The sequence below is a fragment of the Merops nubicus genome, unplaced genomic scaffold, assembly GCF_000691845.1.
Source record: "Merops nubicus isolate BGI_N331 unplaced genomic scaffold, ASM69184v1 scaffold2228, whole genome shotgun sequence".
In the NCBI taxonomy this organism is placed as follows: Eukaryota; Metazoa; Chordata; class Aves; order Coraciiformes; family Meropidae; genus Merops; species Merops nubicus.
Genome location: NW_008623493.1, coordinates 12,246 through 37,623, shown reverse-complemented (window position 1 = coordinate 37,623; position 25,378 = coordinate 12,246). Strand labels below are relative to the sequence as shown.

Genomic DNA, 25,378 nt, shown 5'->3' with positions numbered 1-25,378 from the left:
CTAGTTCTGCAGTGCAGATACAGACTAAGTGATGAACACTTCCTCCCCTATACAGTCAGCACCAAGAAAGTGCCAAAATATGAACCAATATAAAATCACATTCTTAATAATTTTAATAGTTGAAGGAGCTCCTAACATTTATTCTCTCTCCCACCTCTGCAGCTGTGCACTGCCACAGCAGCTTTACCCAAATCTGAACCACTGCTAACATGGTCCTGTCCCTTCCCTCCCGTCTACTGCACACACATCAGCATCTATCTGATTTTGTAGCAAGCTCACAGTTGTAGTTAAACTGGTGAAAACCAAAGCTTTTTATAGAGGGTTGCCCTTGTGGGCTGCCTTGCCACCAAGTCAGACAAGCACCCTTGCCAGCACAGCACAGTGGGTGGAACTGCCACCTCCAGTAGCTGCTACGGCTGTGACTCCACTGGCTGAGCAAGCCAGGTGTCCTGCAGAAGCTGGAAGAGAGGGCTTGTGGCAAAATTAAGGGTTGATGTTTAAAACAAAACACAGGTAATGACCCCTGACAAACATACAGACATGAATTCCATGGCAAAAAGAGAATATTACATCCCAAGCTAAAAGGCAAAGCAAAGCTGGATGCAGAGCAAGGAATCCACAGTGGGCAAATACTATGGAGAGAAGCATTTTGACAGGCTGTGTTATCACCAGGCAAAAAACTGATAACAAAAGATCATATTCAACAGAGAATGAACTGAAAGGAAAATGAATGGACAATATATAGCATTTTGCTACTATTCTATTCTGTATTGCTTATGCCTTTATTTATGCAGATAGCTTTCCATTCTGTTCAAAAGAATGGAGGAGAACAACTGCAGGAGGACTCCACAATAAAGGTTCCTTCATCCCTCAAACAGCTGAGAGAACAAGTTAGAGGGAGATATGCTTTTACTCACAATTTAAGTTACTGAACTCACAAGTGGTGAAAATTCCTTTGCCACACTGGGTGATGTAACTATAAACCAGCAGTGCTTTACATGTAAGCCCAAGTTTTCTGATCTTTTGCTCTGTGTAGGACTATAAACTGGCTGTGCTTTGAAACACCTGAAGGCTAACATGAGATTATGCTCTTGGCAAAGCATCACACTTAAGCTGCATTTCTTTAGCTATGGACAGCATGCACTTATTTAATTCAGGAGGAGGAAGGCAGCTATTTTCTCCCAGAAGCTTATCCTGCTCATTTATTATGCCCCTCCAGAGCATATGGCCAGAAGCAAAGACAACTGGTTTTCATACAGAGCTTAAGGAAAGCAACTTAAGCTCGATCCCCTTGCACTGACAAAGAATGGAATTCAGTAGATCATGGCATGCCTGTGCACCACTTCAGCACAGCACCAATGCACTGCTCCTCCACAGCATGCTTTATTTTGCAGCTTCTGTTACAAACAGGACAGAGAAAAGCAGCACTACAGCAGGTCTAATTCACTGACCCCGGCATAACTGACCTAGACAGCATTGCCAGCCCTCTATGGTGTGCAGGGAAGACTCACATATCACTTTGGCATGGTTGAGAACTAAAAGGAAACAAATTTCTGTGGAACATGATAAATGAAGTCTAAGCTATCACAGGGATATACAAGCAGCTCCAGAGAGCAATTAATTTCATCCTAAAATACATGTTTGAGAGAGGCGTGATGAACAGCCCGTTGAAGGTACCATATTTTCACCCTAACTATGAAGAAAAGTGATTACCTGGGGCTTTGACACCTAGTTTTAAACTCTTTAAAGCTGGAAGAGATGAATCTCAGTCTCGAGGTGAAGGAAGGGAGCACACAAAAGGCAGTTCAGCTTCCCTCCTTCCTCTGACCAGAGGCAGATCATCCCTTCACCAGCAAAAAGTAGTCCTCATGGTACCAGCCTCCATTCTGCCACTAGTTACCAAGCCGCTCGCACATGTAGACTTTGAAGAGGATAGCTGGCAAACACCTCCCACTGTTTCTTGGACAGCTGCCACCTCCAAACAGGGTGGCCAACAGGAACACCCTGTAGCTTGGGGAGGGAGCCCAAGCTCCCCTCACAGAGCACCAATCCAGCCCCACCAGGGCTGTGCAAACTCACGTACAGGCACAGACAGGGTTTCCCAAATTAACAGCACGATCCCACTGACCCCTTCAGCCAGGGCAGGAGCGTCCAGCAACTCTCACACACTTCCCTGTGGCAGCTCCATCCTCTGCTCCGTGCTGGCTCCGCGGCGGTGCGTGGCTTGGTGAGTCAGCTGAAGCCAGAGGGGTGAAAAGGCATCATCTGAGAAGCCTTCCCTGATTGCAAGCTAGGCTAATTCATTCAGGAAAATTATATTCATTTCCAACTTATCTTCAAATACATCAATCGAGTCTGAAAATGGATTGGATCTGTTGGTGCTTAAAATTACAACTCCCACTTACGCTGTTCATTCCACAGAATATCATAAAGAAACTGGTGGTTTAAACAGCCTGCTGCCTCAGGTTACAGAAGTTTATTCTCACTTCTGTTTTGAAAAGCACATAAATTACTAACACAAGTCATTAAAATTCCGTCTTTCAACAAGGACATTCTAAACATTTGTCCACAAAAAAAAAAAAATCACAGTTTACTGGTTACTCACTAAAAATCTTCTGTTGAGAAAAAGACAATTGATGTGTTTCAGAATGATAAGGGGGGAGAGAAAAAAAAAAAAAAAAGGCTTTTCTTCTTGTAATTTCAGAAGATCCAGCTGGGTTGGTGTGACAATTAGTGAATATTTAAATGCTGGCTATTCATTGGAAATAGTCTGACAGTGATAGCCAAATACATTTCAGGCATGAGAAGAAAAAAAGTCTCACACAGATGAATAACTGACATCTGACCTGCTGTTCACTTCTTAAGCTGGAAAAAAATGCAATTGATATTGAACTGAAGTTGAAGCTGGGTACGAAAGTATAAAACACTGTTTCATGTTGCTGCATTGCCTTACTGTCTAATGTTCTTTTTATAAAATTGTTTTATTTGCTGGTTAAAATTGCATACTGAGGAGACGGGTACATACCTAGGACAAAACAACTGCCACAACCCATAAATGCTACAGAAAATAATTTAAACATTTGTAACATCTTGGCTGAAATTTCAAATTTCACAGAGTAACCCAATGTCTGTGCACATTTATAATAAAGCACATGTAATCTTTGTTGTGAAGTATTGAGACCAGCCTTAAGCTTTTTCTGGCGCACGTACACTGGCCTGGCGTTGGTGGGGAGCAGACTTCACAGAAGGCATTTCCCCCACAAAGGGAATATGAACCACCATTATATGGCTGCACAAACAAACACAAAGCCAGCCAAACAAAAAGAGTGTTAGCCTTAAGAAACAGAGTCCCAGCAAGATTATGAAGTCCTTCTCTCTGAAAACTGGGGGCTTGAGGCACAGAAATTCTTTGCCAAGGTACTACATCCAAACTCCAGTGGAAGATTAAATAGCTGTAGACCATGGCCATTTGGTCTTTATTCTCAGATAACCTCAAGATGAGGAAACCTTTCTCTTCTGAGAGAAAAGCAAACTGAAATTAAATGTTGACAACTGATGTTTACTAAGGATTATACCCTTACCCTGCTTTCTATTAAGTGACTCCTGTTGCTTAAGAAACCCAGTGCTAAGCCCTCAAAACAGATGACATCTTCCAACCCTGCATATTTCACAAAGCTTGAACACATTCAGAGGGAAAGAAAGTTTACATAAGACACAAAACAGATGTTTAATAAACTTGAGTAATCTGTCAGGGAAGTATGTTTTTGTCTTTCCAAAAGACAGCCACAAAAAGGAATCAACTATTTTCTTTCAGACACAATAAAGAGGACTTTGGTTTGGTTTTAATTAAAGAGACCGGATCCCAGCTGAAAAAAGACTACCTCCTGTGAGATACTTTGATCTCACCTTTGATGCTAGGGGAAAAGAAATAACTCTGACTTTCTACTTAGCATCAGGAGTATCTTTGTAGTCACATCAGCATCATCCACCCAGAGAGCAGGATATGATCAGTGACAAGAGTCGTCTCAGTCAGGGTTAAACCTGATCTAAGTCACTGGATCAGCCCAGCAGTCTAGCATGAGAATCAGTCATGTCTTCAGCACTACCTAGAAAGCAACAATAGTGACTGTCTGCTTTGGAATAGTTTTACATCAGTTTACTTCTGGCATTGAAGCAACTATAAAAGTAAATATAAAATAAATGGCACAGACACTGAAGATTAAAGGGTTTTCTTTCCCAGAGTGATCTGTAGTAGGTGCAACTATTTTAACTATCAGATATTTTTACTGTTCCTTAAAAATTGTATTTCTTTTTTACTTAAACTGGTTTGAATCTACATTAATTTGAATCTGTATTAAAGCAAACATTAAAAAAATCCCTCAGCTTTACTACAGTTTTATAGAATCAACCCCATTCTTTTCCAACTAACTTAGATGAGACTGGTAGAAGTAAAACCAGAGCAAAAACCAGCAGCACTGTACATCTCCACCCTCTTGTATAATCCACCACCTCTATTTGGCAGTGTTGGGTTTTGCAAGTCTTATGGTAGAAGTGTAAACCTTTCAAAATGCCCTATATCTACTTACACATGATTATCATTATGTACACAAGAGTGAAGAAAAAAAAAAAAAGCCTTTCCTCCTTTACATTAGTCATTTTAGGTAGAGCTGCTGTCCTCTTACCTAGCAGAAAGAGACTGTATTTGCTCATTCTATCACATAGTCAGAACTCAGCCAAACACCAGCTGAATGAGACCATCTGCAGTCTTCAGTTAGCAGATCTGACTAATCTTCCTGCAAACAATGCCGAAGTGGAAATTAGGAATGAAGAGACAAAAAACCATTCCACACTTGCATGCACCCCTCCATAAAGCTAACACCATCACCAGCAGCTGCACGTGCTGAATGGTCAGGAACTCTCAACTCATGCCCTGATTTTTCAGGCACTGATCACCTACAACTGCAGCTGAAGCCAGGTCTTGTCTGAGAGCTCACAACAGACTCAAACTAGAGGTAGAGAAATTCAGCCATAAAACGCTGAGTAGCTTAAAAGGAGAAAAGATAGTCTACATAATGTACCTTCTTATAGCACAATACACAAAAATGTGCTCGAAATGATAATTTTATACTTTCCTTTCACATTAAAGGCGGAAATACACAGTGAAAGTAACAGAGTCTTTTACTGAAAGCAGCAGTGCCTATCTTTCCCCTGCCTGATGGTCATGCAACCAGCTAACTGGATGTGTGTGAAAGATCCAGGATTACCTAATCAAGCTTTCTCACTGGCTTTTTGGAATATAGGTATGTTTGAAAATTCTGCAGTGAAAAATTGTTTGTTAACAGCAAGCAGTATGTAAGATTTTTCTCATGTACCCTTCCTTTTACCATACTATATTTGCAAAGATGGATGGAAAGGCCTTCAATGTGGCTTCTGTATTTCAAGTCTCCAATACAAACTCTCCACATATACTTCATTGGGTTTTTTTCTGGCAAAAAGTATCATTTACAGGCGTACATGAAGCTGTGTGGATCTCTCCATTCTGGCCCCAACTCCCCAGCCTGTGAGAATCTAATACAATGAGCCAAACATGGTATGATTATATAGCATCAAAAGACTAACAACTAAAGAATCAGTTTTCCTTTAGAAGGACAAATGACACCAGAGTTACCTCACTTTTAAACAGCTCCAAGAACAGCAGCACTACAGATAGCAATGGAAGTAGATCATGTTTTTGTCCTGTTTTGTTATATACAGCATAGACACAGATATCTGAAAGATTCTGCCTTAATAGAAATGATTCATTTGCATACAATTGGAGAAAATGGGTGGCCTAAGTGCAAGGGTGTTGAATCTTGTCTCCTGGAAGAGAATTTTAAAACAAAACAAAACCCAACAAACAAACAAACAAAAAAAAAAAATCCCAACATCCCAACAACCACAAAACAAAACAAAAACAAACCCAAGGAACACACCACACAGATAAGATCTTTCCATGGGGAAAAGATCTTTCCAGCTAAGAGGGGAAGGGGGTGGTGGCTGGGAGCTGATAGTGAACCTACAACAAAAGAAGCTGCGGAGTAGCAAGAAAGGAGGACTAGACAGATGGACAGTCCCAACTACTTCACAGCTTCCACCAAATTCAGGAAGAAGTAGCACCAGTATCAGTTTCTTTTACACAGACTTCATGAGCAAATTAAAACAATCAGAAAACACTGAAGTGATCTGAAGAGAGTTGTTGAAGCACCCAGGTCTTCCAGGTGCTGCTGAAGTTTAGAAACAAAAAGTAATCTTGATGTCTTCTAATACTGAATATTAAGAAAATACTGTTTGCTCAAACTCCCAAAAGTAGATGGAGTTACATGGGTGCACTGCACCCACATGTTACTTGTTTGCTTCTAAACAATTAAATGAAAGGGACCTAGTCTCAAAATGGTTCCTACCAATTGTCTGTTAAATAGAACCATTAACTCTTATAAATTGCACATTATTTCACTTGGTGACAGTTCAGGTCACACATCTGCTTGTCCAGAGAACTTACTTTCTACTCCAACAAAATCCAAGTCTGAGTACAGTTGTAACTGGGTCACAAACAGCAGCAGGGAGCAGGCCAAAAAGCATGTGCGTGTGTGTGTGTGTATACAAAACCAAGACAATCCAAACATTATAAACAGGTAAAAAATAGTTGTTTTAATGAGGATTTTCCTAATCAGAATTCCTTCACCTTTAATAGAAGGATAACATTTTTTCAGTGACTTCAGCACTTTCACAGAGCACTATATATATATATGTGTAAAATCTGTGTAGCTCACCAGTAACCCCCATTTCACAGAAGAGAAAGCTGAGCCAATGAAGGCATGGATGTTACCATAGCTACATAAAATGCAAGTAACAAAGGACGAAATTTGAACTCAGGTTTCCAGTTTCCTATTCACTGAACGGAGGACTTTGAAAAAAATAGACATTCCAGTACACTTTTAGAACAGCAACAGTGTTCAACAACCTTGCATGTTATCTAAACATGGTATATTAAAATCATTACTAGTTACTAACAGCTAGATCATGTAAAACAGAATTAGTCTTTGTATCAAAGCTAATTCAAACTAATTCATCTGATCACACACACACAAAAGCAGTAGTAAGTCCATTTCCTTGCCAGATAAAAACCAAGATTAATTTCAATGTGGTACAGAAAAACTTCAGATGACATTGTTTTGATTCTTTCCTTGCACTCAACCTGCCTGAGAGCACTTGGTGCCTCACACTGATACAAATTAGCAAAAACTTTGATGATTTCGGGTTACTATCCTGAAGACTTGCCAGCGGAAAAGAAAAAAAAAAAAAATCTGTGCAGATTATGGTTTACTGCATCAAGAGCAAAACTGCACCAAGAAAACATATCAAGAAAGTAGAAGAAACCACTAATGTAATATTTGAAGGAAAAAAAAAAACAACAAAAACCACCAAGGACTTTCACCTCTTCTGAAGCTGATCAGACAGAAACAGAATAGTAACTGTAATTTACAGCTTACTGCTTAAAGTTATTCTATTGCACCACCATCTATTTAATGCTGATGTAACATCCATTTTCTCCACAACATGAGTTCATTAGCCAAGGAATCACAGCTGACATAGAAAGAAAAGTGGTTCAAAACCAAATGTAGTTAGAAATGCCCAAATAATCTTTAGCCACCCCGCCCCAACCTCTACACCCTTACCGGAACATCAAAAGTTTCTTGTGTGTCATCCAGCATTTGAATTTTGATGGAGATGAGTTTTCCTGGAGGTGTTGTAGGTGGTTTCTGTCCATGCTCCAAGGTACTGATCCCAGCATTTTCCTGAGCTCCCAGCCGGGATCCTGCCGTTGGTCTCTGCTCTGTTTCACCCATGCTTAGGGAAACACGTTTCTTATAGCTGATAAAAGAATAAGGACAAAGAAGACCATGTAAATTCTAAGCAAGAGGTTTTGCACATGAGCATTTTGGTGTATATATATATACACTTAGAGGTAATAAACCATAGAACCATTAACACAAACTAACAGCCATTATGATTTTTTTTTTTAATGTCTCATATGAAGACAAGAAAAACAGGCAAATTTTATACTATTCAAAATAGAGAAGCCAGTCTATCATGGAAAGATACTCCGTTTCTCTTGGAAAAAGAAACAAGAGCACGTCAGAAAAAGACCACGGCAGAACTCACATTTCAATGAATTATGCTAAATTTTTATGTATTTACAAATCAGGCTGTTATCAGTCACAAATAGGGCTCCAAGAGGAGAGAGGAAGGTGAGGAAAGCAGGTGGGACAACTCTCCACTTGCCGACCATCATTCCTTCCTGGCATTTTTTCCCTTGGTCCTTGCAGCCTTCTCTGGCCCTTTGCAGCCACCACCTTGCTTAAGGGTTTGCAAAGCAGGAAAGCCAAAAGGGTACAAGATGACCTCAATTACATGGCCTAAATATTTTCTTTCCTCTGGGGATCAGAGCTACTCTAGAACCTGGAGCCTGACGTGATCCCACTGATGGGCCTAGGACTGTGAGGACGGGCTACTGGGAAAGCCAGAGAAAGCCCGAGCAATAATACTGGTTGGGAAAAGCAAGAGAAATCTGGTTTCCCACAGCACCCTGTAAGTGGAAGGGGAGCACCAAGGAGTGGACCTTCCTCACTCTGTGAGGGGGAGCCTCCACCTGCACCTCTGCTCAATGTGGATGTCTGCTTCGTATCTGTGGAAAGCAACCTCTGAAACTGGGCTTGCTAATTTTGTTTCCATGCAGCTTTCCCATCACATTACACAACAGACTTCAGGTAAGTAATTATTCTGTCCTAAAAAGGGAGCAGAGCCACAACAGTGATTCAGGGTGATTTTTCATTAACTGGCACACCTTTGAACCTTCTTTTTCAATTCAAGGATGATTAGTTTTACTTGTCAAATGTTACACATCATACTGGAATTTTATGTCACTGTTTTCCCCTTACCTTTTGACATTCTAGTTGGGTATCTAACGAAACCCACTGCTACAGTCTATTTATCTTTCTTGGTAATTGCTTTTTCATTCTGTGTGACTTTTATGTACTGATCAACAACCATTAAAAAAAAAACACAAACCAAAACAGGAAGGACACAGAATGGAAACGTAAATTTCCAGCTGAACAGAGGCACTGGAAGAATACTGCCAACCATTGCTTGGCTTTTACTCTGAGGTTACAGTTATTGAGAAGCCTACAGGAAAAACAGGAAGCACAAGACAGCCTATGTATTAGTGAATGTATGACCAGTTCTACAGTATACTGTGAAGAACAGTGCCAGGTAGTAAAACACCAGTTCCCTCTATAAGGACAGAATAAAAAACACCTATGTCTTTGGCAGGATATACTATTTACTACACATCACTCTTCCATGTCCTGGCTAATCTGTTCCCACAGATTTTTATTTATTTATTTACATAACAAGTAGCTTGGAGTAAAAGTTTTTAAAGCAGCACTTTGATTAAAAGAAACATGAGCTGAGAAGGAAGATGATGAACAATTAGGGATTGCACACTTCTACATGTCAGCTCAACAGGCACAAGGGAAGGAGAACAAAAAAACTACAGGCAAACTTTTGCAATCAATCAACACTATCCTACCCATCAAGGTTGGAGAGATACCAGTGAAACCTGCCCAAGTGCATGCCAAACACTACCAGAGAGACAAATTTTTCCTCAACTGGCTTTGTAACCTAAAAATGCAAAGGGAATCAGTTAAATTTGTCTTAGTTTTTTTAATGAATTAAATCTTTTTACGCAACAAGAAGTGGCACCAAGAAAGCTGTAGTTAGAGGCAGGAATTCCAGAAGAAAAGCCACCAAACTCTACATAGTGAGAGTCCAGGCCTACTTACAAAACAGACCTGATTTTCTGCATGTGAAGTACACAGGAACAGTTGAGAAGATAACACATGTACCCTGCCTGGAAATGCCACTACACACAAAGGCACTGCTGCATGTCCTTTTTAATTCAAAAGCTGTTTTAAGAGCTCTTCTCAAGAGACCATTTCCCACAGACAGCACCAACACAGCAGAAAGGACCTCTGCAACTGCTATGTTACTGCAGCAGTTTTTGGCTAGGTACACACATTCAAAGTGGATGAAGAAAGCTGTTCTTTTCATTAATCCTAAACACAGGAATCAATCCAGTTGGTTCAAGGGATAACACTGAATAAACAATAAAAGGAAATATGACAGAGCTTGAGCCTGCCCGTAAATGTTCTTCTGATTAGATGAACTAGTGGCCCACACACCCAGTCAGACAAGCCAACAAACCAAGTGAAACAAGGAAAAAGACCCAAACTTAGGAGCCAAATAAACATCATCGAGGAATGGCACAAGCCAAACCACTCCATATATACAGCTGAGAGGTTTATTATTATTAACAGTAATATAGAAAATCTTGCCTCATATATATTGAGCCATTCAGTTATACACAATTCCCTTTCAAAGCAAAGATCTGAGAAGTACTGGCCACCCTAATCACATGCATCTGCTAGTTACAAAGTCAAAACCAGATCTTTTCTTTTTTTAATCTATATGTATGTCTAAACATCACCACACTGCACTGGACACTATTTAAGTTGTTGTTTGTTGGGTTTTTTTGGGGGGTTTTTTTTTGGTTTTTTGTTTTTTTTTTTTTCTGTGTGACACTGGTCTCACTGTCATAATATGAGCATAGTATTTTTATTATGCCTTTATGTAAGAGGCTTTAAAAATTATTACAATTACACTTTGTAAAATAATGTTGTGAATTGGTCAAGCTGCTCACCTTTCTCTAAATCACTTTAATCTAGAACAGCAAACTAAGATCACAAAATTCAACTGAAGAGTATTCATCAAATACTGAGAAAACCTGGGATACCTAACGTCTGTCACAATCAGGAGAAGGATCAAGTTTGGACAGAGGATGGAGAATTTTAAAGACAGTCTAGCAGAAAGATGACATTGATGAATTGGGGAGAGTATTAATGAGGAAGAAAAAGCAGTGGCCACCAGATTCCAGCACACGCAGCTCTAAGCAGGACACAAGTGGAGGCAGACAACCGGTAGAGGAGCAAGAGAGTGGCAAATAAAAAGGAGTCATCTGAACGCCAAGGAGTTTCTGCCTGCTCTTTTGACAGCTGGTGAAACACAGAGCCAAAATCATATCTATCACTTCTGCTGCAGACTTGCTGGATGTCAGCACCCTTCTCAGTAGTGCTGTAGCATCTGCGAAGATTGAGAGGGACTGCTGCAGAGAACTAACCTGCTCCTAACCTGCATGAGGGGAGAAGTCACCAAAGACAGCAGAGCAGCCCAGGAAGGAGCCTTGGCCCCTTCTGCTCCTTCCCAGCTCCTGCCCAACGCCATGTGCTGAGTCTCACCCTCCTCAGAGCCTTCACTGACCCAATGCACCTCTCTAATCCAACAGAACACTATTCAGAGTTTTGTTCTTTGCTGGGCTAGCAAATTAAATCAGCTCCTGGCAGGCTGGCAAACCTCAGGCCAGGCTGACCTAAGCCCAGGCAGCTGCTGGCTGACTCAAACCCTCTCATCTAACTACCTAAAATGCCTGGAAGGCACAGAAAACCTACAACCATCATTAGGAAGGTTGGTAAATGTGGTTTTGCCCTAAACACAAGCTAACAATCGTTGTACACAGATGCTTACATGAAAATTTTAAGTTCTGTATATACTGACAGAACAGCTGGACAAACGCCACGATGAAGTTCAGCATAAAATCATTCTAGTTCTCCACAGTTAGAAAAGACACATTTTACAGCATTGGAAAGGTTCAGGGTAGCTAAAACGTTCACTTTTTTTTTTCCTCTGGCAGGATGAAAAAACAATCAAACTGACTTAGTCTAAAGGGAACTAGAAGTATAAACACTTTTTGGGGGGAGGGATAGGGGGTGGGAGAGGGTGTGAATAAAGGTTTAGAAAAATTACAAAATACTAAGGAAAAAAAAAAGCATTAAGGCACTATTAGAAATGAGAGCAGAGCTCAGGTTGGAATAGATGCTAACCTGATCTGTTTATTCTGCAATTCTAGATGAGATGATGAGGTCGGCACATTTGATGCAAGAGGTTCCTGAAGCTTGAGGACACCTGGTTGGAGGGGGAGAACAGTACCAGACCTCTAGGATCATCAAGTCCAACCACTTCCAAGGAAGGAGAAGTCCAGAGCAGAAAAGGGAGAATTTTTTTGAAAGCTCTGAGGTCACCATCAGTTTAAGTCTTAGGCAGCTTCTCTTGGAAGAATATAAAAGATTTCTTGGTAAATCTTCTCAATATTTGATTTTCTTAACGAACTACCTTAAAATGAAAAAAAAAAATCTAAACTAAATCTACATTTTTTTAAAAAAAATCTAGAAATTTTTCATTAGGCTAATGGATCAACGCTTTTGTGGAAGGAAAGAAATGCAATACTAAAAGCTCTTAACAGAAACACAGCTCAAGCTTGAAGGGCAGTAGTACAGACAGAGGTGCTGGCTGTCTGCTTCTCTGCTTGCACCTAGCAGACTAAGCTTGGTTGCTCAGCCTCTAATGGAAATGTTGCAACTGAAGGTGGTTTATTGATCCATGTTCAGAGTCCTGTCTGTCCTTTCTGCTCACATCCGCAACATTCAGAAAGTATTATAAAAAACCAATTCTTCTGTACCACTGGGCTGCCGTCTGGAATTAAAAAAAAAGTTAACATTGTAAGTCATGTCTGCTTCATGAAGTCAGGAGGAAGGCTCTGAGTGAGGTATAGTCAAGAAGATCAGCATTCGAGGCTCGTATCTAGTCCCCTGTAGAGTCAGTGGAGAACAAGGTGGAGGGGAAGCTCCTTAACCGAGCTTAATTTCTAAATACAGATTTGTTTCTTCTTTTTCCTGTCCCTAAAGACAGAGAAAATTAACCTCTTAAAACCTGTCTGCCCAGGAAAGCACCATGGCTGTCTACCTTTTGCAGGTGTCAGAACTGGATACTTTAACATTCCACAGGCTTCCTAAAATTTGTGGTAATAAGAAATGCCTTCAATTAAGGCGGAGGATCCACAATAAAATAAAAATTATCACCTGTCATGAAAATTAAGATAGCCCACAAAGTTGTCCATCTTGGCCAGACTCTGAAAACTTCTAAATCACGCTGCCGTATCCCTTGACCCAGTTCTATGGTCATGTAGCTGGACAGACTAAGTACTTGGTTGTTAAGAGCAATCAAGTGCAGTCAGCTGTCAACACCAAACCAGCTAGAACACGAAGCCAATGTCAAATCTAGGGACCTAAGCAGTAAGTGACACAAAGCTTTACAACTCAAACTATTCACTATGCCAATGATGCAGCCTGAAATCCAGAATAATGAACATTTATGTATGCACAGGACAAAACCCCAACTCTTGCAAGCCTATCAGCACAGCATTCAGAGTGCCTGCATTCATTACTGCTTCTACCTTCAAGGCCCTTCAGCTTCCAACTGGAGCTCATTTATCTTCATTGCATTCAGGTTCTAAAGCTGTTTGCAATTCTGTGGTGCTAGCAGCTGTCCCAGATTCCAAGTCTTCTGCCAGATGTCAGCAAAGAGCAGTCCCGTCCCACACAAATATGATGTATGCTATCTTTTTTCCTCAACCACACACCTGTCAGTAGATCTATCAATAAGTGCAATGAAAGATTCCTGCATGCTTTTGCAATTGCCTCTGTGAAAAAAAAATCATCCCTTAAGCATGAATACAAAGTGTTCTGTGAATCAAGCCAGTCCAGGCTACAAACATTTTTTTTTAAACCCACAAAATTAAAATTACTTTTGATGGCTGTCAATATTAAACAAGGCAGTAACAATACTGATCCACTGCATGCTCTTTTTTGCAGACATCTTGCAGGAGAAACTTATTGGAGGCAAGGAACATTTCTTTTTCTTCCCTGCATCTCACACAAGCCATCATCTACATGTGTGCAATTAAGTGAAGCCTTCATACGCTCCACCTTCTCAGAGGAACCCCTCATAAACCTCTTCAAACAAGTTACTCTTGGGACTGGTTGCAATCATTTCCCAGCCTCTAGGGACTTCACTATTTACTCTTCAGTAACCCTTCATGGCATTCTTGTACCACGATCAATGCTATTTACTGGCATCAGGAATGCAAATATTCTATTCAAACCACCACAGCCCATTTTAAAGTTTTTTCTCCAGGTTTTAAATCAGCCAGCTTGAAGGCGCTGTACAAAAAGGTAATTCTGGCTACTCCTGGAACCAAAATCAGTGTCCCAGCTGCTAAACCAAAGAGATTACTAGCTCCAATTGCTCAGTTAGTGACTCTCCCCAACAACTGTGTTTTCCCTTCAAATCCAAAGGCACAGTCTAAGCAAAATGAGGAGCTCCTGGAACCATGAATCCCTTAATAGCCCAGAGGGAGATACTTCTACACAAATGCTTCATTTATTATTACACACATTAAAATCTGAATTAAATACTGCCCATTTTCTTTGCATTTACTGTATCACCATTTAACTAGCATGTTAAGTGTTTATAACTTACTTGTACACAAAGTTCAATGCAGTGTTTCAATGCAGGGCATGAAATACATGTTGAAGTCATCCAGCTAGTCCTTTACTGATGATAAAATGGTTGTGGAAGCAACAAAGCACGTTACCATTTTACAAAGACCAAAGCTTTTTAAAGTTGGGATGTAAAAGCATCATCACATGGGCAACAGGTTATGTCACATTATGGACAGAAAAACTGTGGAAGCTTTACTGCTACATGGTAAATGCTAGGAACATAGAGTTTAAGGAAACCTCTCTTTTTGCTGTTTCTAGCCAGAACAGTTTCTTGATCAATTGGATCATCACCTGAGCCCACAGTCTGTCACTGGAAAACACAAGCAAAGTGAGTAAGAACTTAAAGCACTTTGGTGGTTCAAAAGTAGTACAAATCACTCCTGAAGCCATTAAAAGCATTTTCCAAAACCCTTTCATGCCATCACTCTGCATAAATAAAGCTGTTGCACCAGCTGGAGTGCTCTGGGCTCATTCACCCATACAACACCTCATGTGAAAGCCAAGCCAAATGTGCTTATAGTAGAAGAAAGTAATCTGATTTACTTCCAGATTTAACAGAATTCTGAAAAGGATCCAGCAACTCATAGCCAGCCCCAAGCATAACGTAGACGTTTTCCATGAAATAAAAACATGTCAAAAGAATAAATAACACATTACATTAATACTACTGTTCAGCAGTACGGGGGAAATCTGATACAGTCCTGGTTTTGAGGAATAAAGCAGCTCGGTGGAAATACTATTTCTCTGAACCAAGTATGATTATATAGTAGAGGTATTTACACTGCCTAAATGCAGGTTGGCTCCTCCAGAGAGCTGTCAGGCACCAGAGCCTAATTTGGGTGTTCAGTGGCCCTTTCAGAGGAGCTTCTGCCTTCCTTGAGCATGCAGAGTCCTAGCAGAAGACCAAAACGCAGCAGTCAGCGTGCCAAGACCCCTTTCTCACTCTTGTTGAGGGAGGTGGATTATGGTTTTTTGGGTTTATGTTCTGTAGCATGAGTACGGAGCAGAAGCTCGTGAGCTTGCCACCACATCTGCTGCGCTGCACAGACAAGGGACCCTCATGGCCCAGAGGCTCAAAACCACAGAGGAACATGACATCAGTGTTCAGCATTATGCACCCAGGGAAAGCGCCCATCCAAACATGTTCAGTGCAAGCCATAATGGCCCTGACTGGTTCCCTTTTTACCCAGAGCTTGTGATCAGATTCCCACAAAATTATTACATAGGTCTTCCAGCAGGAAAAACATATTTATGGTCATAGTTATATGCTCGGTATACAAACCACTATAAGCACAGAAAAAAAATTCCTGAGGCTTGAAATATTTAAACAGCTGTTCCTAAAAGAGGCTTTTTATCAAGCAGTTTTACAAACTTATACAATGGAATATACCTCTTTTTTTTAATTATTAACACTTCCACCAGATGCCTTCATTATACTTCACTAAGGAAATACCACACTTGGTAAAGACAGTTTCCAGTCAGAAATGCTTGTACCATCAAGGGGGAGGATAAAAAAAACCTCAACCATTTTATGTACTGCTGTGTAGAAAACAACTCGATTCCTTAGGATCCTGATGGAGATATTAAAGGGTCATGAGACATGACTCTATAATGTCCAAACTCAAACATCCTATAGCGTTTTAAAATTATATCTTTAGTCTTTCTTCAAAATATTTCTAACATTCTAGCAAAACTTTCAGACCTACTTAAGTTTCTAGTTCATTTCTCTTTGTGCGACTACTTGAACCACTGCAAGATCCCTGGAGATACTCTTCCCATGCTGAACAGCACAGTCTAGACATTGTCTGCCCCTGCTTCTCCGAGCACAGCTCTCCCAGTCTTTCTAAGTACAGTATTTCTCTGTCTTCAGATAATTGATAACACTGCTTTTATTCTGTGAACAGCTCCAAGAGCTACTGTGAGACAGAGGTACAGACATAGTGCTGCCATAGGTTAAGTCCTCATTTTATGTCTGGCTAAAATATCATACATGCTGCACGAAGACAGACTATGGTTGGTTCTCATACAAGACCGACTTAAAAGAAAAAAGCTCTATGAGCTGCTGTTGTGTCTGCAGAACAAACTGCTTTTCTCAACTGTAACTTACTTGACAATGAAAACTGGCAGAAGTTACTTCAAGCAGAACATTATCAGCACAAGCTTTAGAAGCTTTAGCTCTACCTAGAGAAGAGCTTGCCTGTTCAACCACCTCATTGTCCTTCTACCAACAAACCTGTTTGTGTAGATTACATTGCAGTGGCTTCTTTTACATTTGAAAACTACTCACCTGCTTAGAAGTGTGAAAAAAAAACATTATCTGTGCAATCTGTACTTGTACTACCAAAGGGGACAGTGGAAAAGGTCAATTCTCTTGTTCTGTTCTCTTTCTTGCAGCACTTCTAAGAGAAAACAGAAACTGCCAAAGAGGCCCACTGGTCTGCAAAGATCTCCTCAAAATACCATTAGAAATAACACTCCAGAACAGCCTTTATAACCCAAGCGAGGTGGAGAGGTGTAAGATTCTTTTTTTTTTTTTTAAATTGAGATATCAGGAGATAGAAGTCATCAGTGGAAGATCAAGCAGAAAGAAGGACATAGTAAATAATACATTTCAAACCACTCAAAGTGAATGCTGCCTGAACAATTTTGACAGGTCCTCTCACCAAATATGACGCTCTCAGTAAGCAGGAGAGCAGAGCACACTGCTGCTCCAGGCAAACAAGGAGACTGGGTATTAGATTGCTCTTCCCTTGGAGAACATCCTATGCTACTCATATTCCTTTCTTGGCTCCTGAGTCTCAAGTAACTTTAGATTCTGCTGAACATGGAAAGCAGCTTTTATACCCATATCCAATAGTAGTACACAGCACATCCATGGCAGGCAAAGACCTATAAAGGTTAAGTAACTAGTATCTCCCAGGAGTTCTTCCTTGTTGAGCATGCTCAGACTTCATGCACTTTCCAAATGGAGGCCCAAGGTCTCCTCACAGAGCGGGCAAGCACACACCAGAGGAACCCAAGGCACCTTTCCTCTCCATGGCTGCCCAAACTGGAGCTGGTGCAGCTCCTGGAGCAGAGGGAGCCCACCTCTCCTGCAGTGGCCACAGTGGGGCTGGCGGCACCCAGGCAGCGAGCGAGTGGAAGGGGTGCACCTGGAGCACAGCTGGGTGGAGAGCCAGACCCAAGAGAGGAGGAGGAGCAGACTTGGACGTGGGCCTGAAACAGGAGGGTGAGAGAGTGAAACCAGGCAGGGAAGGGAGCCAGAGATCCAGAGGCAGTGCACAAAACAAGGCAGGAAAAAGGTGACTGCATGTAAGACAAAATCTGGACAAGGATGGGGCCAGGACAGGCAAAGTGCCCAGTCTCTGACAACGAGTCTGGAAAGGAGGAGAAACCACAGGTGAAAGACAAGAGAACAAGATGCCAAGAACCTGGGACAGGCCCCAGAAAGTGCAAAAGGATTGTCAGGAAGGGCAAGACAAATGAGAGGAAAAAAGTGCTCTTTGACAGAGGTCTAAGTCCACTTCCTTCCAGAGCTGGGACCTCAAGTCAACAGCCCTGTCCCACACAACTCAGGCGCCCCCGTCTCTCATGGCGAAGAGCTGCACAGGAGCACAACACTTTGCTGCCCCTGCCACCCACATCTCTCACCCCACTGCCAGAAGTCTCCACTGAGGGTGTACAGTTTGCAGCTGCTATGGCAGCTTTTGTTTTCAAACAGAAAGGATTTTAATTTTTTCTTTAAATAAGGGAAAGTTGCACACCTTACAGGAAGAGTTAAGAATCAGGAACTGTGGTTTGATAGCACCTTTAAACGCAAACAAGTTCCCCAGTGCTGTTCTTGCACACCATAACCTTCATGATTTCCCTCCTTGGCCCTGCCAAAGACCACTCTGCCTCTTTTCACCGCGTACGCGAGCCCAGCCAGTTATTGGGAGGCACTCAGGATTTATTTCTTCCACCTTGTTCTATCCTTAAGCTTATTAACTGCTTGTACTCTGCTGTTAAGACAGAATAACAGCTATCTTTCTGCGCTTTCTGTAGAGCAGACTGATACACTCTCTCAAAAAGTACTTTAACTTCACAATACCCTTGTGCGAGGAGGAGGTATCACATTCGCCCTTACTTCCTATATGGGGAATTATAGACAGAAAACACAGGACATAGTGGCTCCACTAAGAGTTTGGAGTCTAAATCCATTTATTGATCTAGGTCAAACACACTAAAGTCCAAAGCAAACCCACCAATTCTGTACTCCCAAAGTGAGACTCTGAGGGCCAAATCACTCTCCAAACATTTCACATCCTCCAGCTTTCTTTACACATGCTTACAGATGCTTTTACTACAGGCTGCATCCAGGAGCATGAGGTTTTCTGAAAATTAGCTTGTGGAATTCAAGTTCATCAAGAGTTTCACCATTTTCTGGGTGTTTAAAGTCACTTCCTAAAAACACAGAGAGCTCGGTAAAAAAAACTGAGTCCAGTTGCTTAAAAGGAGGAGGCCATCAGCTCTCTTCAGCCACCCTCCTCTTCCAACAGCTGCAAAAGGCAAGCAACGAGACCTTTCTCACAGACCATGTAATACACAACAGTGAGTTGCTGTAGGAGGAGGAACTACCATACTCAACAAACAAGATGGAGAGTGTGAGATGAGAAAAATGTAAATAATTCAAGATTGTGTTATAAGTCATAAAACCACAGAATAATACCATTTCACTATGGACTTCTCCTTTACAACATTAATCACGTTCTTTAAATAACACCTAATTTATAATGATATTGGAAGTATTGAGATGCATCGACTTCTTGAGTGACCTTTAAAGAAAGCAAATAACATGACTGGCACTACCTCAAATGTCCAGAAAACAGCATCCTTAATTCTCATACCTCCTGAATATGAAAACTCCAATTCTTACAAGGTCTACCAGTGAAGCATCTGCCTTCAAATAGCATCTCATTATCCAGACAAAATAAACAGCATAGGAATTTTGTGCTTTATGGCACTGCTTTCACCTCACCCCCAACTTCTCTGCTCCTGTAGATGCACACAGCAACCTGAGAACGCCTCCATGTATACACGCCCCATTTCTGCTTCTGGCCACCTGCCACCCCCAGCTGTACACCCCCCCCAGTCACTGCATTTTCCAGAGGAGAAGGTGAGCACTCATGCAATGCTTTGGGCACATTTCAGGAGCATGCACACACAAACATTCCCATGTGGATCCTGCTGGTGTGCAGTCAGCAGAGTAAGTGGCTGGAAAGTTTAGAGGGATCAAAAAATGATGTAAAATGACAATGTTTGACACGTGTTGGATAGATTGGAGGGGAAAGATGATCAGTTACTGTGCACTGATATAATATTATGCAGGTTGATCTATTTTATGTAAATTAATCCATAGGATAATTCCCAGGGTTTAGAACATTACAGCAGAAAGAAGGTCCACTTAAAGAATATGTAAACATCTGCCAGGTCCAGAAAATTCTCTCCTCTGGCATTAGACAGGATTATATTTTTCTAGGGCCACTGACAGTCTGGCTCTGCAGTCTGGGCTGGCCTGCATCAAACAGTCTGCACTTCTCAGGGAGCAAATGACCTAACACAGATGGTAGTCATCCTCTCATCCCTGGGGGCCTCTAGGAACTAGCAGGAATTGGGAAATAGAAAAATCACTAAATGTGAAAACAGCACATTGCTACCCCTTATAGTCAGGAAACTCTGTTTTGTAGAAATCCCAGTGAGCATCCTGGGATGGCAAACTTACCACCACTCCAAGAGGAACAGAGGCGTTCTTCAGAACAACAGAACAGTCATGCTGACCAGCTCGTGCTCCTGCCCCAAATGCTCTGCCCTATACTGGTGATCAACAGGCCAAGTTAGGTCCCTGCTCCTGGGGAAGGCTGAGAGGACACATTTGCCCCATCCATACTTGGGGGCTGTTTTTCTCCTGCTTTCCATCAGCAGGCACACAAATACTGCAGAATGTCACACGGAGGAGCAGAAAAGCATGAACACGTGTTGGAGCTACCAAATGCCACACAGCACACAAGCAACGGAAAAGATTTCATAGCAAAACTTCAAAAATTCAGCTGCCAGGCTGTATCTGACCCTCCTACCCCTACATACACAGACACACTCTCCTGGATAAGATTTAATCTGGATAGCAGTCTTTGCCTAAATTGTCCTATCCACAGCCTTATCTACCCTGTACCACGTTCTTCCTAAATACAGTATATGGAGAAAGAGGCTGTAACTCTGATGAGTTCAGAAAAATGGGAAAATCTGGAAATATTTACAACCAGTAAATAAATGAAAAAGCGAAGGCAACAGCAACATCCTGTAGCCATTCACTAACGTATTTGCACTCCGACATCACATCAGCCCTTCTCCATTCAGTCCCCACAGAGAAAGGTTAGGGCACCCTGACCACAAAAGCAGCAGCAGGAAGAAATAAAAGGCCTGGTACCAGTAGCAACATGGACAAATGGAAGAACTTACCCCAGCTCCTCTTGGGCAGTCAGAGCCTTGGTCATGAAAAATGGATGGGCAGAACCAACCTTGTTTCCCGTGCAGTCTGCTAAGAGACCACACAGGACTTTCCCCCCTTTGCAATTCAACCCAGGCGGCTTTCTCTTTGCTCCAAAACTTGCCACTGAAAGATAGGAGTTGGTAAGTTTGCCGTGTGGCTACCTGTGTACTTGCCCTCCAACATAAGCAGGCCCGCTGCAAGCCTCAGGAGCTGCACACTGACTCCAGGCCCTGTCACACAGTGTGCTCCCTCTCAGCTGTTGGCCCACCAGTTCCACAGGAAGCAATGCAGGAAATCCAAGGCATCGATGTGATTCCAATCCATGCCCTTCCTGTCCGGAGAGAGAGATCTAAAAGCAACCGGGATTCCTGCTAATAGAAACAGTCAACACCTCTGTTGAAGGCAAGGGGGAGGGAAATTTAACTGCCCAACCCAGAGCTAAACATAGGCATCAGAAGAGACCGTATCAACTGCTGAGCAGCGTTCCACCTCACTTTCCTGACATCCGCAGACAACCAGGACTGCAGTCAGGAGGTAGTGAAGCCATGCCCAAGCAAGCTTTAAGCAAGCCAGCCAAGACTGTGTGGCTGTCTCAGTGAGGATATCAAGAAGGACATCACCCAGTTTGCAACATGCTAGTTGTGGGGTTTCAGGACAGAGTTACTCACTCATTCAAGCGGCCAGCCCGACTCTGGAAGCCTGCTCAGGCAGCAGCACAGGCTGCTGAAGGCACATCATTATATGCTCTGTACGTTTCCACTGCTGAGCACAAGGCAACGTCAAGGTTATCATTTCCAAAGGTATCCCCAGGACGGCTCCTTGCACAACTTCAACTATTTCACCAGTTTGTAATAAGCTACAGTCTACCAGAGCAGCACTACTCGAGTGTAAAGAGACAGGAGCAGAAGGTAATAGCCTTGGCATGCAACCAGGGAAGTCACTCCCCCATGTATTAGATACTACAATGAACTTTCCTCTTTCAAATGAAACATCAAACAAATTTTCTTGACCTGTCAGTCAGTAAATCCATAACAACAAAAACATACAAACAAAAAAGGAAATTCCAATTAGCTAGAGAGCTGGGGGAGGGAGAGAAGGGAAGAGAATATTCTTTCCTGTATCTATTTTTAGGCTATATAAGGCTGCCTGAAACCATGGCAATGAACCTGCTATAAATCCCCTCACCAGCTCAATGTTTTGTTTCCTTATTGACAAGGATAAATGAATGCATACTACAGATTAAATGGTCTAAACCAGAAACTAATCAACTAGCAGGCTACTGGAAATGGGTTTGTCAGTTATGAAAACTGCTGGTTAAGAGGCAAGAGTAGCTGATCAGAGAGACCGACCACGCAAAAATCTCATACCTAGTAAGAAATCCTTTATAGCCCTGACAAACAGCACTGAAGTAGGATGAGCCTTCAAACTGCATCTCTCCATCACCACCACCAATGTCTGCTTCTGGCTGTATTCTGACATCGATGTTTGTACCCTCAGTGCCCAGATTCACTCTTCAGACTGGGTGCCCATGATCCAGCTGTAGAGGTCCATGCCCTCACCTCATCAGTACCTTTACTCCACCACATCAGCAGAGCTGTTTGCCAGGTTGTTCTCTAAGATGGCCCAACACTGGGGTCAAAGGAACAGGTAACCTGGCAGCACTGGTTACAATAGGTACTGGGCATGTGAAGGCTGCCATCACTTACCCAATTGCTTTGGCTACCTGTACACAAAGTGTGCAAGTCTTCATACACAGATGCTGGAAACGAACAGTGGGCTTGCAATTACTGAACCACAAATATGACTGCATGAAATGAATAAAAAAAAAAATAAATAGCTGATCAAGTTTTTATATCTGATATACAGCTACGTTCAATATAATTGCTATCAAAGAAAGAATAGCTGGCAGTGTCCACAGCTCCTTCCGGGCTGATGGGGAACAGGTCCTCAGTCTCCCCCCAGGACTGTAAGTAGTAACCTGGATTTGTATTTGGGTCTGATTGGTTGAAAGGGGAACGACACCACCTTCACATTTACCCTACCCTATGACTTAAATATGAGGTTATCCCACACTATTCAATGTTATGTGAAGAATGAGAGCAACCGAGCAACCACCTGGTAAAACTGTGGCTCAAAGATCTTTGATTCATCTATATGTAATTCTTCTAAAATGAAGATGAGAGAAGGAAAGCAGCAGATTTTTTTTTTTTTTTTTTTAAATGTATACTCCCCGTGGCTTTGGAAAACACAACAAAACAAGAAAGGGGGAAAAAATACTTTAGTTCTTTTGCCATTTAAATGAGACTAAAATCCATCCACACTTGAAAAAATAGATTTCAGTGTAAGCATCAACAATTTTAAAGAAATATTTCAGAGCTAATAAACTCCATCAACACCTTTACATCTGCTGCTGAAACACCTCCAGCTATGTAAGAATGAAGAATGAGTTATCAGATCCATCCTGATTTTTAATCCTCTGCCACATACACCAGATTGGCTGTCAGTCTGTGCTGCTTTGGAGGACTGAAACATCCTACGAAGCTCAGCCCTGCCTCCACGACAGCTTTGCTTGGGATGTGGGGGAGGAAGACAGAAAACATACCTAGACAGTTAATTAAATACCCAGCTCTTTAAAGACTGACACCCCAATTATATTTTGATTCTACACGCTATAGAGTTTTTTGCACTTGCATCTCTTAGGAAGAAGGGGGAAGAAACATCTGTGAGTCCATAAAAGTGTTACTCAGCAACAGTAAAGGGGAGGAGGGGGGAAACAAAAACACATAAAGGCAAGACTGTTGAAAGCATCAGAAAATTCAAGACCTCTCCTCTGCATGGGCCAGAGAGGACAGGTAGCCTCCTTTGCTCAGCACGGTTAGAGCACACGCGTCACCCGGGCGGTATCGGCTTCCCGGCATTGCTAGGCAACACCACACCACATTACCTCAACTAATTCGAGGCAGGGAAGTTGATTCAGAAGCCACTGAAAAAGGCAGAAACTAGATAAAAATGCTTGCGCAAACCTCACACACACAAGCCAGGATCCTGCACAGTCAGAGCAAAAAACAATTAAGGAAAACCGTAGGGCACACACAGACTGATGCAGAAGAAAAAATATCCACGTATGTGACAACAGAAGAAAGGAGAAAATGAAGCAGGTAAGAGAGGAAGAAAACAGCACTGCTGTCTCACCTCAGGTATTCTGAGACAAGAACAATGAATTCCATCTTTCCTTCCAGGGAGCAACAACCAGAAAACCAGCCAGAAATCCATTAAAGACATGGGAGCATAAGTCTGATCCACTTCAAAAATAGAGCTTGCACACAAGTGAGGTTCTTTGTTACAAATACTGAAGAGCAGTGGCAGGAATGAATATGAAACACTGAATCTTGAACTGCTTCAAAATCAAAATGTGCATTTACCCCTCTGAACAACAAATATCTTCCCCTTCATTCTGATTCTATATACCTTTGAAGAGTTGCATTAAAATCTCATAATGAACATAATCCAAAACAAAAATTTACATTAGTATACTAAATAAATCCATTATCCATGCAAAAATTTGAAAAAGCTCAACTGTGTAAGTTTATTTTAATTTAAACTGATATTTATTCTGGATGATAAGGACTGGAAGCAATTACGTTCAACTACACCTCCCATGCAAATAATTCATGCAATAGAAGACAACTTATATATAAATATATTTATATAAAATTATTGCTGTGGCTTCTGGACCTGCTTAAGTCAACATATACTAGGACTAAGGCAGAAAGAGGTGCTCCTCTATGGCCATGTATTCCTGCCTTCCAGCAGCCTCCTCCTTTCCAGCTCATGTTGCAGACAGTTGGGGTAGCAAACCAGGAGCAGGTCTGCTCAGCAGGGCCAAGGGACACAAACTGGCCACCAAGCTCCTGAAACTCAGGAAAATGCAAGGTGCGTATGGGAGCAAGAAGATGGTACAGGTGCAAGGAGACTGTCAAAGCCACAGCATCATTAGATCAGTAGGCTACCAGAATTAGATACTATTCACCCAGGAATTTTAAAGGCATACTCCAACGTAAAATCACAGAACTATTAACCATGCTGCCTAGCTTCCCTCCAAGACAAACTTGACACACAAGATATAAAAAGCTGAGGGTGTGCTGCCAATTTCAATAAAAGGGCTCCAGGGAACTACTGGCTGGTAGCTGTAGGCTCCAAACCTAAAGCTCCCTAAGGCCAGTCTGACAAGCCTAGGAAGAAATCAGTTGAGCTTTAGGTTCACCCCTACACTGAGAAAATGGATAAAAATTGTAAGATT

The 25,378-nt window shown here is 41.8% G+C and overlaps 1 protein-coding gene across 1 annotated transcript in view; it reads right to left on the bottom strand.

The window, feature by feature from the left end:
* The window catches only part of LOC103777517 (FERM, RhoGEF and pleckstrin domain-containing protein 1), a gene marked incomplete at its 3' end in the record, with an annotated part of 141,826 nt that extends 133,940 nt beyond the window's left edge, over positions 1 to 7,886 (bottom strand). The window contains exon 1 of the mRNA XM_008945072.1: positions 7,716 to 7,886. Coding sequence (XP_008943320.1) covers positions 7,716 to 7,886 — 171 coding nt within the window. The remainder of the gene's footprint in view (positions 1 to 7,715) is intronic.
* Positions 7,887 to 25,378: the final 17,492 nt, after the last annotated feature.